At 37.9% G+C, this 13,268-nt stretch overlaps 1 protein-coding gene across 5 annotated transcripts in view; it reads left to right on the forward strand.

The window, feature by feature from the left end:
• Nucleotides 1–13,268, forward strand: part of SLC25A40 (solute carrier family 25 member 40) — a 71,988-nt gene that overhangs the window by 22,499 nt on the left and 36,221 nt on the right. For 3 of the 5 annotated variants that reach the window (XM_027102691.1, XM_027102692.1, XM_027102690.1), the window contains exons 3-5: nt 2,511–2,615; nt 3,841–3,900; nt 5,619–5,725. In XM_027102691.1, the coding sequence (XP_026958492.1) occupies nt 2,511–2,615; nt 3,841–3,900; nt 5,619–5,725 (272 nt within the window). Of the gene's footprint in view, nt 1–2,494; nt 2,616–3,840; nt 3,901–5,618; nt 5,726–13,268 lie in introns of all 5 variants that reach the window. The other 2 variants (XM_027102695.1, XM_027102694.1) reach the window with 1 other exon arrangement.

Consider the following 13,268-nt stretch of genomic DNA (forward strand, 5'->3'; position numbering starts at 1 on the left):
CCTGCACTCTAGAGCCCGTGAGCCACAACTACTGAGCCCATGTGCCACAACTACTGAAGCCCGCATGCCTAGGGTCTGTGCTCCGTAACAAAGAGAAGCCACTGCAGTGAGAAGCCTGTGCACTGCAGCTAAGAGTAGCCCCCCGCTCGCCCCAACCAGAGAAAGCCCGTGCACAGCAACGAAGACCCAACGCAGCCAAAAATAAAATAAAATAAAGAAATAAAAAAAATAAACAATACAACTACCATTCATTTTTATAAAGGTCATTATTGGGATAATTGACAAAATTGGAAAATGAACTGTAGAGTACTGTCAACGTTGTTTCCTCAATTTGATAATTGTACCTTGATTATATAGGAATATTCTTAGGTATTTAGGATGAAAGGGGTGTGATGTATGGCAATCTACTTCCAAATGGTTTAGAAAAAATAAATGATATGTAATATGAGAGGGCGTTTGGTGAGTTTATGGGCTAATAGGAACTCATTTATTGCCAATATGGAAGTATAAGTTGGTCCAATCTTTCTGGAAAGCATTTTGGCAATTTGTCTCAAGTTTTTAGCTTAGCCTAGCAATCTTACTTTTTTTTCTATAGTAATCGTAGGAACACTACAGTAAGATGTATGTATAAGGATATTTATATGAGAGTTTATGAAATTAATGAATTAATGATAAATTGGCAGTAGCCTAAATAAGAATATGAGGATGACTAAATAAATATAATTTAAAACCATGTAAGCATTAAAAATGATCATGTAAATCTATTTATTGGCATGTTTGTAATACATTTTTAAGTGTTAAAGCTGGCTACTAAACAATATGAGTAGTAGTAATCTATTTTGTCTTTCAAAAAAGGTGCATGTACACAGATACAGGAATACATATACACAGATAATACGAATGTTTGTACGTAATTGATTAGTTAGATGTAATCTTCGTGTGTGTATACATATACATATATGTATTTTTATGCACATAGACATTTGGAAAGGTGATACTGTATGTTGCCAGTGGTTACTTTTTCATTTGTTTTATTTTTTTGGCTGCACCGTGCGGCTTGCGGGATCTTAGTTCCTGGACCAGGGATCGAACCTGGGCCCTTAGCAGTGGAAGCATGGAGTCTGAACCACTGGCCTGCCAGGGAATCCCCTTTTTTTAAAAAAAACTTGTTTTATTTTATTTTTTTGGCCATGAGTGGTTATTTTTTATTTTTTAAATTTATTTATTTTTGGCTGCGTTGGGTCTTCGTTGCTGCTCGTGGGCTTTCACTAGTTGCGGTGAGCGGGGGCTACTCTTCATTGCAGTGCGTGGGCTTCTCATTGCAGTGGCTTCTCTTATTGCGGAGCACGGGCTCTAGGCACGCGGGCTTCAGTAGTTGTGGCACGCAGGCTCTAGAGCGCAGGCTCAGTAGTTGTGGTGCACGGGCTTAGTTGCTCCGTGGCATGTGGGATCTTCCCAGACCAGGGATCGAATTGGTGTCCCCTCCATTGGCAGGCGGATTCTTAACCACTGTGCCACTAGGGAAGCCCCAGGTGGTTATTTTTTAAAAATAAGTTTCTAAGTGATTTTTGTATTCTTTTGTGTTAACTGAGTTTTTCAACAGAGTATATATGTTGCTTTTCTCATTAAAGTTTTCTAAGATAACGCTTCTTACAAAGGTTATGTTTTTGATTTTATTTTGTACCTTTGCAACAGTGTTTGATATGCAGTAAAAATAGTGCTATATTTGCTGATAATTCTGTACTAGGTTCGAGTACCTGAGTAGTTCTTTTGAGGCTAAATTCAGATTTTGAGCCTTGTTGGTCAGCTGCTTTCATTCTTTTACATGGCCAGAGTCCATTTTCTTAATGATCTATTAATTGTCTTTCAAATGTGATGCTGCTCACATAGCTTAGCTGAAGTACATTACCATTTTTGGAAAATAGAGAACATGTTCTATTAATGATGATTGTTTAGTGCCTTGGGGTATAGAACTTACATGTTTACTTCTGATGGTGGTCAACAACATGTGCTTTTTTTTTTTTTTTAAGTAAATTTACTTATTTAGTTTTGGCTGCATTGGGTCTTCGTTGCTGTGCATGGGCTTTCTCTAGTTGTGGCTAGTGGGAGCTACTCTTCATTGTGGTGCATGGGCTTCTCATTGCGGTGGCTTCTCTTGTTGCAGAGCACGGGCTCTAGGCGTGCAGGCTTCAGTAGTTGTGGCACGTGGGGTCATTAGTTGTGGCTCACGGGCTCTAGAGCACAGGCTTAGTAGTTGTGGCGCAGAGGTTTAGTTGCTCTGCAGAATGTGGGATCTTCCTGGACCAGGGCTCGAACCCGTGTCCCCTGCATTGGCAGGCGGATTCTTAACCACTGCGCCACCAGGGAAGTCCAGCAACATGTGCTTTGATAGTAATACTGGTTATTGTTTTTATAGTTTATTTAACTCTTAGCTGTTGATTTTAAGGGCATTTTCTATTACACTTTTATTTTACATCTTGCTTTTCTTTAACAGATTTTTCTTCGATTAGTTAAAAATATGGATCCTGAAGCAGCGGGACCACCAATTATCAAAGTGACTCCTCTTCAACAAATGATTGCCTCTTGTACTGGAGCTATACTGACATCACTGATGGGTAAAATAATATGTAGATCATGTAACTGAATGAATCATTGATTCCATTTGAGTTTTACCATCTGTGAAATAATGATAATATTATCATTCATGCTTCATCATGATAACATGAAAAGAACCCTGGACAGAGAACCAAGAGACTAGAATTTTAGTCCTTGCTTTGCCATTCTCAGGGTGAATGCACGTTGGGATAATCCTTATTCTCTTTGAAATTAATTTTCCATCTCTAAAATTAGGAGCTTAGATCAGGAGTTCTTTGAGGTCCCTATCAACATTAAACTTTTATGACTCTATTATCCATTTTTTAAGACAGTAAGAAGATGGAATAAAATATTAGCATAATGAAAAATACAGAAATTGGACAACTTATAGTGGCAACAAATTCAAATTATATTTTACTTTGCTTAGTAACAGTGAATTGCTTAAATTCCTCTGGACCACATTTTTATGTCTTTTTTAATGAATTTCTTGTAGACACAGCCAAATGACATAGTTAGGTGACAGTTTAGCATTTTAATGACTTTAACTTGGCTAGTTTATTTAAATAAGATAGCAGATGATTAGAAAAAATGTAAACTAATTGCTTTAGAATGTAGTGTCTTTAGGTCAGAATGCTAGGGTTGTAAAGGCTTTACAGATCTTCTATTGTGACTTCTTCATTCTCAGACGAGGAAATACAGCCTGCAAATTAAAACCATTCTCCTTTGCTTCACTGTTCCCAAATGGAGTTACACAATGTGGTAGGAAGGATGATTTATGACTAGCTTACTCAAATTTGCATTATCTATAGTTTTTGTTTGATATAGGTGAATTTAACAGAATAGGAAGACTTATATTGTTTGATTATTGATTACTTGTAATACAAAGTTATTCTCAAATATTTAAATGGACTTTTGGAACTTTCATTCTTTACCTTAGATAACATATTTTCTTATAAATACTAGTATTTTAGTTTTAATGCTAATGGAATTATAGTTGTAGAAATATTATAAATGAGAGTTTAGAACTTGTGAGAGGACTAATTACATTTTCTCACTGGTACTCTAAATAAAATTCAAGGGCAAGAAATTAGAATGTTAACACTCAAAACCACTTTAAGATAAATAATCTTACCCATTGTGTAGTCACGAGGAAAGGTATCATTCAGTGTATTTTGTGTTCTTTGGACAAATGTCTGTACAATTTATAGGTATCACTTGTTAATTGAGATTTATGTATCTTCGTAGTGACACCCTTTGATGTTGTTAAAATTCGACTCCAAGCCCAAAACAACCCATTCTCCAAAGGTATGTGTTCTGCTTATCCTGAAAACATTGTTAGATTTTTAAATGTCGCTGTATTCTTTTTTGTTTGAATAATATTCTTTTTGTTAGTTTTTAAAAATTGATGCCTTTATCCTCATGCAGAAACATTTTCTCATTTCTTAGTTGTACATGATGAGGTCTAGGCAGAAAACAAATACAGTTGACCCTTGAACAATGAGGGGGTTAACACTGCCCACTGTCCACGTAGTTGTCTGCCTGTAATTTATAGTTGGCCCTCAGTGTCCACAGTTCCTGTGTTTTTGCAGTTCCTCATCCTTGGATTCAACCAACTACAGACTGTCTAGTACTGCAGTATTTACTATTGAAAAAAATCTGCATAAGTAGACCTTCACAGTTCAAACCTGTGTTGTTCAAGGGTCAACTGCCTGTGTATATGTGTATATAAAACATATAACACTTTCGTGAACCTACTGATTAAAGCAGAGGACAATTTTATATTTGAGTATGTGCCTCACAAGTAAGAACAGAATTAAACTTGTAAGGCATCTTAGAATCTAGCTTCCTACTTTAGTCCAAGAGCTGTGCTCATCCTACAGTATTCATCCAACAGTCATCTAATTGTTGCTTGAATAGTGATAGGAAAGTCATTATTTTACCAGGCAGCTTGGTTAATTGCTGGACATTATAGCTTATGTGGACTTTGAGAAGAAAGAGTAGTTATATGTTTTTATTAGATGGGCAAAAATAGTGATTCCTTGATCAATATTTTGCGGTTTTATAAAGATAATGCTGTTTCAAACATGTTTAAATAGCAGAAAACAGACTGTGAGAAAGCTAGCTTTGTTTCAGGTGGATGAGAGGATAGATGGGTTGTAGGAAGAGACTGAAAAGTAAAGTGGTTTCCTGTACATTAAAGTTAGACTAATGTATTATGAAATTGACAGAATTATATATGGTAGAATAGAGAAGACAGTTTTGGCAGCAAGAATGAATCCAATAATGGGAAGGATTGTTATTAGAGAAAGTTGTAGTCAGTTAAGAGGGAGCTGACAAATGTCTAGATTGAGCAGTATAAATACAGAGAAAGGGACAAAGCACAGCATTATTTACACTGGTTGAGAAAAACATTTTTTCATAGTCTTTTTTCAATTGATGTATAACACTGTATTAGTTTTAGGTGTACACTGTAATGATTTCACATATGTATATATTGAAAAATGATTACCACAATAAATTTAGTCAACTTTCATGACCTCACATAGTTAATAAATTTTTTTCCATGTAATGAGATCTTTTAAGATCTACTCTCTTAGCAACTTTCAGATATACATTAGATTTCATAATATATTTTTGTCTGAATTGCCCTTACATACCACAGGGTTTTCTTCTGGTCAAATAGAGAAGACGTACACCCATGCTGTCTTTTCAAAACAGGTTTTCTCCTCTGTCTTCCCTCTCCGCTCCCTCAGATAACCGAAAAGAATTTATTTCCATGTGCATTTGCTGACTGCAGTTCTGAAAACATAATCCACTAATTTACTCAATTGCTTTTCACCACTGTGAGTTTAGAGCCCAGTGCTATGTCATTAAGCAAGTCAAATTATTTATGTTTCATCCTAAAAGGTGAAGACAAAGTTATGTCTTTGTGTAGCCTGCTCATCGTACTTTCATTTTGTTCATATGTAAAAATAATACAGTTTTGTGAAATAATCACTGACTGTTAGAATCTTCTTTCTTAGGAAAATGTTTCTTATATAGTAATGGACTTATGGATCATCTATGTGTCTGTGACGAGGAAGGCAACAAAGCATGGTATAAGAAGCCAGGACGTTTCCAGGGAACATTGGTAAAGAGATTATATTATTTATAATCACAGTATGTTTTCTATTCTAATATTTACTCTTATATATGAAATATTTAACGATTACAGGAGAGTAAAATGTCCATCAGGTAGTTGGCACACTTATCCACAGTTAAAAAGTAGACATTGAAGCAGGAAAGGGAAAGTGCTTTTTTTGCTTTTAATTCTTTGCTAACTTTATTTTCATCTGTTTATGCTTAGGGAGTGGGTTTTTTTAAACTTTTTTATTTTGAGATACTTGTAGATCATATACAATTTTAAGAAAAATATACAGACAGACCCTATGTACCCTTTTTCCAGTTTCCCCCAGTGGTAACAGGTGACAGGATGAGTACAGTAGACCACAGGATATTGACATTGATACAGTGAGGATACAGACAATTCCATCACAGCAAGGATCCTTCCTATTTCCCTTTTATAGCTACATCTACTTCTTAACTCCTGGCAATCACTAATCTGTTTTCTATTTATATAATTTTGTCACTTTAAGAATGTTACATAAATGAAATAACAGAACATTTTGGGTTTGGCACTTTTCCCTTAATTATCTGAAGATTCATTCAAATTGTTTAATGTATCAATAGTTTGTTCCTTTTTATTACTCACTAGTATTACATGGTATGGATGTGTACCACAGTTTGTTTTCTGAGTGGTTTCCAGTTTTTGGCTCTGAATAAAACTGATACATACATTCATTCACAGGTTTTTGTGTGAAAGTAAGTGTAAGAAAAAACTCACGTTTTTTCTCTGAACACTCTACTTAGAACACTTCTGAACCGATATGTGGGTTTTTTCCCCCATACCGAGCAACTCTCCAGGGTTCACAAACTGGGTATTCTACAATTTAACTCAATTCTGACACCATCTACCTGGAGTTAGTGTCAGGTCCCGCAAGACTGCTCCCACTTCAGATGCCACTCCCAAGTCCAGGTTGTCACCTATGTTTCTGAATGACTGGCTGTAAATCAGAGGTTCCCAAGGTCTCCTCTTGGGTTCAGTAATTTGCTAGAACAGCTCACAGAACTCAGGAAAACAGTTTACTTACTAGATTACTAGTTTATTATGAAAGGATACAACTCAGGTACAGTCAGACAGAAGAGATGCACAGGGCAAGACTTGGGGGAAGGGGTGTGGAGCTTCCATGTCCACTCCAGGTGTGTCACTCTCCCAGCACCTCCCTGTGTTCACCAGCCTGGAAGCTTCCAAATGCCATTCTTTAGAGATTTTTATGGAGGCTTCATTACATAGACACGATTGATCAAATCACTGGCCCTTGGTGACTGACTAAACCTCCAGTTCTGCCTCCCTTCCCAGAACCCCTGAGGTTGGGGACTGGGATAGGGTGGGGAGGGTGGGACTAAAAGTTCCAGCCTTCTAATCAAGTGGTTGGTTCCTCCTGGCAACCAGCCCCCATCCTTTGGTTCTCTAGGGCCTTTCCAAAAATCACCTCATTAACATAAACTTAGGTGTAGTTGAAAGAGGCTTGTTGTGAATAACAAAAGACGCTACTTTCACCTCTTATCTTCTGGAGCTATTTCAGGACTGAGAACAAAAGACCAAAAATTATCAACAAAGATGCTTCCTTTGCTCTGTATTAATTAGGAAATTATAAGAGTTTTGGAGCTGTGTGCCAGGAACCATGGATTAAGGCCAAAATGTATATTTCTTATTATTAATCATAATATCAGTGTTAGTCTTCATTTCTCTGGGGTAAATGTCCATGAGTGCAGTTGTTGGGTCATATGGTAGTTGCATGTTTAAGGTTTAAGAAACTGCCAACCTGTTTACGAGACTGGTAGGACCATTTTACATTCCCAGTGGCAATGTATGACTGATCTAATTTCTCCACAACCTCACGAGCATTTGGTGTTGTCACTATTTTTATTTTAGCAATTATGATAGGTGTGTAGTAGTATCTCATTGTGGTTTTAATTTACATTTCCCTGGTGGTTAGTGATGTTGAAAACCTATTCATATGTTTTTTAGCCATCAGTATATCCTCTTCAGTGAAATGGCTCTTCATGTCTTTTGCCCATTTTCTAATTTAACTGTTCGTATTTTTACTGTTAAGTTTTAAATGCTCCTTATACTATCTAGATACGAGTCCTTTGTTGAATGTGTGATTACTAAACATTCCTTCCCACTCTAACTTCCCTTCTTATACCCTTAAACAGGGTCTTTCATGGAGTAAAAGTTATTAATTTTGATGAAGTCCAATTTGTCAATTTTTTCTTTATAGATCATGCTTTTGGTGTCAAATCTAAGAATTCTTTATTTACCCTAAGATCTGAAGATTCTTCTCCTGTTTTTAAAGTCCTTGATCCATTTTGAGTCATTCTTGTATAATGTATGGGTTTGAGGTTGAAGTTTGATCCTTTTTGGTTTTTTAGCATGTGGTTGTCCAGTTGCGTTTGTTGAAAAGGCTATCTTTCCTCCATTAAGATGCTTTTGCACATTGTCAGAAATCACTTGGGCATATCGTGTGGATCTATTTCTAGCTTGTTTATTCTGTAACATTTGTCTGTTACCTACATCAATACCACACGGTCTTAGTGTAGCTATAGAATAAGTCCTGAAATCAGGTAAACTGATTCCTCCCACTTTATTCTTATTTTTCTTTTTGAAAGTTGTTTTATCTATTTCCAAAGTTTCTTTGTCTTTCCATATAAATTTTAGAATAATCTTGTATATACCTACAAAAAATCTTGATGAGATTTTTATAGGAATTGTGTTAAACCTGTATGTCTTATTTGGAGAGAAATGACATATTTACTGTGCTGAGTGCTCCAGTCTGTTTTTTCTTCTAGATATAATTGACATACAGCACTGTATAAGTCTACGGTGTACAGTACAGCATAATGATTTGACTTACATACATCATGAAATGATTTCCAGAATAATTACCATCCACCATCTCACAGATACAAAATTAAAGAAACAGAAAAAAAATTTTTTGTGATGAGAACTCTTAGGATTTACTCTCTTAACAACTTCGATGTATAACATACAGCCATGTTCATTATCTTTATCATGTTGTACATCATTTATTAGTACTTATTTATCTTATAACTGGAAGTTTGTACCTTTTGACCTTCATCCAATTCTCCCTTCCCCCCACCCCCCAACTCTGGTAACCACAAATCTCATCTCTTTTTTTTTTGAAAGGTAAATCATGCACAAATTTTCTTTAATAAAACTGGCCAGAGCTTGTTTTTAAACAAACAAACAAAAGATTTTAATGTCTGCTAGGAAAATCATCTCTTTTTTATGAGTTTGTTTTTGAAGTATAATTAACCTACAATACTATGTTCCTGTTACACAACATAGTGATTTGATATATTTCTATGCATATCAAAATGATTACCATGATAATTCTAGTTACTATACGTCACCGTGTAAAAATATTACATAGTTATTGACTGTATTCCTCACAAGATACATTTCATCCCCTTGAATCCTTTACTTTGTAACTGGAAGTTTATACCTCTTAATCTCCCTCACCTATTTCTTTCCTCTCTCTCCTCCCCCTCCCCTCTGGCAACCACCTGTTTGTTGTCTGTATCTGTAACTCTGTTTCTGTTTCGTTATGTTTGTTCATTTGTTTTTTTAGATTCCACATATAAGGGAAATGATACAGTGTTTGTCTTTCTCTAACTTATTTCAATTAGCATAATATCCTCTTGGTCCATCCATGTTGTCACACATGGCAATATTTCATTCTTTTCAATGGCTGAGTAATAGTCCATTATCTATCTATCTATCTATCGACCTATCAATAGATAGGTATCTGTATCTCACATTTTCTTTACCCATTCATCTATTTACGTTGCTTTCATATCTTGGTTATTGTAAATAATGCTTCAGTGAACATAGGGTGCATATACCTTTTTGAATTAGTATTTTTGTTTTCTTTGTATACATACCCACGAGTGGAATTGCTGGGTCATGTGGTACTTCTATTTAAAGTGGTTTTTTTTTTTGCAGTATGCGGGCCTCTCACTGTTGTGGCCTCTGCTGTCGTGGAGCACAGGCTCCGGACGCGCAGCCTCAGCGGCCATGGCTCACGGGCCCAGCTGCTCTGCGGCATGTGGGATCTTCCCGGACCGGGGCACGAACCCGCGTCCCCTGCGTCGGCAGGCAGACCCTCAACCACTGCGCCACCAGGGAAGCCCTAAAGTTTTTTGATGAAGCTTCATACTGTTTTCCATTGTGGCTGCACCAATTTACATTCCCACCAACAGTGCATAAGAGTTCCCTTTTCTCCACATCCTTGCCAACACTTGTTTATTTGTTGTCTTTTGGATAATAGCCATTTTTACAGGTGTGAGGTGATATCTCATCGTGGTTTTGATTGGCATTTCCCTGATGATTAGTGATGGTGAGCATCTTTTCATGTGCCTGTTGGCTATCTGTATGTCTTCTTTGGAAAAATGTCTGTTTAGATTCTCTGCCAATTTTTTAATCAGGTTTTTTTGGATTTTTTGATGTTCAGTTCTATAAGTTCTTTGTATATTTTGGGTATTAACCACCTGTTGGATATATCATTTGCAAATATTTTCTCCTGTTCAGTGGGTAGCCTTTTCGTTTTGTTGATAGTTTTCTTCGCTGTGCAAAATCTTTTTAGTTTGATGTAGTCCCATTTGTTTATTTTTCCTTTTGTTTCCCTTGCCTGAGGAGACATATCCAAAAAAATATTGCAAAGACCAGTGTCAAAGAGCATACTGCCTATGTTTTCTTCTTCTTTTTAAAAAATTATTTATTTTATTTAATTTGGCTGCACCAGGTCTTAGTTGCAGTACGCGGGATCTTCGTTGCGGCATGTGGGATCTTTAGTTGTGGCACGTGGACTCTTTTTTTGGTGGTTGTTGTTGCGGTACGCAGGCCTCTCACTGCTGTGGCCTCTCCCGTTGCGGAGCACAGGCTCTGGACGCGTAGGCTCAGCGGCCATGGCTCATGGGCCCAGCCGCTCCGTGGCATGTGGGATCTTCCTGGACCGGGACACGAACCCGTGTCCCCTGCATCGGCAGGCGGCCTCTCAACCACTGCGCCACCAGGGAAGTCCATCATGTGGACTCTTAGTTGTGGCATGTGGGCTTCTTAGTTATGGCATGCAGACTTCTTAGTTGTGGCATGGGAACTCTTAGTTGCGGCATGCATGTGGGATCTAGTTCCCTGACCAGGGATTGAACCCAGGCCCCATGCATTGGGAGCACAGAGTCTTACCCACTGCACCACCAGGGAAATCCCCTGCCTATGTTTTTTTCTATTAAGATTTTTGCCTTCAGGTCTTAAGTTTAAGTCTTTAATCCATTTTAATTTTTTTAAATTAATTAATTTTTAGCTATGTTGAGTCTTCGTTGCTGCATGCGGGCTTTCATGAGCTTCTCATTTCTCACTAAGGTGGCTTTTCTTATTGTGGAGCACGGGCTGTAGGCGTACGGGTTTCAGTAGTTGTGGCAGGCGGGCTTAGTAGTTGTGGCTCGCAGGCTCTAGAGCACAGGCTCAGTAGTTGTGCACAGGCTTTGTTGCTCTGTGGCATGTGGGATCTTCCTGGAGCAGGGATTGAACCTGTGTCCCATGCATTGGAAGCCGGTTTTTTGTTGTTGTTGCGGTATGCGGACTTCTCACTGCTGTGGCCTCTCCCATTGCGGAGAACAGGCTCCGGATGCACAGGCTCAGCGGCCATGGCTCACGGGCCTGGCCGCTCCGTGGCATATGGGATCTTCCCGGACCAGGGCATGAACCCATGTCCCCTGCATCGGCAGGTGGACTCTCAACCGCTGCGCCACCAGGGAAGCCCGGCAGGCAGATTCTTAACCACTGTATCACCAGGGAAGTCCCTGAATTTATTTTTGTGCATGGTGTGAGAGAGTAGTCCAGTTTGATTCTTTTACATGTAGCTGTCCAGTTTTCCCAACACTGTTTATTGAAGAGGCTGTCTTTTCCTCATTGTATATTCTTGCCTCCTTTATTATAGATTAATTGCCCATATAAGTGTGTGGTTTTATTCCTGGGCTCTCTCTTCTGTTCCATTGATCTGTGTGTCTGTTTTTGTGCCAGTACCATATTGTTTTGATTACTGTAGCTTTATAATATGTTTGGAATCAGGGACAATGATACCTACAGCTTTGTTGTTCTTTCTCAAGATTGTTTTGACGATTCAGGGTCTTTTGTGTTTCCATACAAATTTTAGAATTATTTGTTCTAGTTCTGTGAAAAATGCCATTGGTATTGTGATAGGTATTGCATTGAATCTGTAGATTACCTTCGGTAGTATGATCATTTTAACAATATTCTTTTTTTTAAAATTTATTTTATTTTTTTTTTATTTTGGGCTGCATTGGGTCTTCGTTGCTATGCACGGGCTTTTTCTCTAGTTGCGGTGAGAGGGGGCTATTCTTCATTGCAGTGTGCAGGCTTCTCATTGCGGTGGCTTCTCTTTGTTGTGGAGCATGGGCTCTAGGTGCATGGGCTTCAGTAGTTGTGGCACTCAGGCTCAGTAGTTGTGGCTCGTGGGCTCTGGAGTGCAGGCTCAGTAGTTGTGGCGCACGGGTTTAGTTGCTCCACGGCATGTGGGATCTTCCTGGTCCAGGGATCGAACCCGTGTCCCCTGCATTGGCAGGTGGATTCTTAACCACTGCACCACCAGGGAAGTCCCAACAGTATTAATTCTTCCAATCCAAGAACATCTGTTTGTGTCATCTTCAATTTCTTATAATTTTCTGAGTTCAGTATTTTACCTCCTTAGATTTATTCCTAGGTATTTTATCCTTTTTGATGTGATTGTGAATGGGATTATTTCCTTAATTTCCCTTTCTGATAGCTTGTTAGTGTATAGAAATGCAACAGATTTCTGTATATTAACTTAGTATCTTGCAATTTTACCAAATTCATTGAGGAGCTCTAGTATTTTTCTGCTGGCATCTTTAGGATTTACTATGTATAGTATCATGTCATCTGCAAACAGTGACAGTTTTACTTCTTCCTTTCCAATTTGGATTCCTTTTATTTTCTTCTTCTCTGACTGCTGTGGCTAGGACTTCCAAAACTATGTTGAATAAACTATAGTGAATAAAAGTGGTAAGAGTGGGCATCCTTGTCTTGTTCCTGATATTAGAGGAAGTGGTTTCAGCTTTTAACTGTTGAATATGATGCTAGCTGTGGGCTTGTTGTATATGGCTTTTATTATGTTGAGGTATGCTCCCTCTATAACCATATACCCACTTTGTTGAGAGTTTTTATCATGAATGAATGTTGAATTTTTCCAGAACCTTTTTCTGCATCTGTGGAGATGATCATGTGGATTTTATTCTTCAGTTTGTTAATGTGGTGTATCATTGATTGATTTATGGATATTGAAGCATCCTCGCATCCCTGGGATAAGTCCCACTTGAACCTGGTGTATGATCCCTTTTGATCATTGTTTATCATATTGTTGAATTCGGTTTGCTCATACTTCATTGAGGATTTTTGCATCTATGTCATCAGTGATATTGGCCTGTCATTTTCTTTTTTGGTGTGATCTTTG

This window comes from Aethalodelphis obliquidens, unplaced genomic scaffold, assembly GCF_003676395.1.
Source record: "Aethalodelphis obliquidens isolate GAN/ISIS:26980383/991018 unplaced genomic scaffold, ASM367639v1 scaffold5, whole genome shotgun sequence".
Lineage (NCBI taxonomy): Eukaryota > Metazoa > Chordata > Mammalia > Artiodactyla > Delphinidae > Aethalodelphis > Aethalodelphis obliquidens.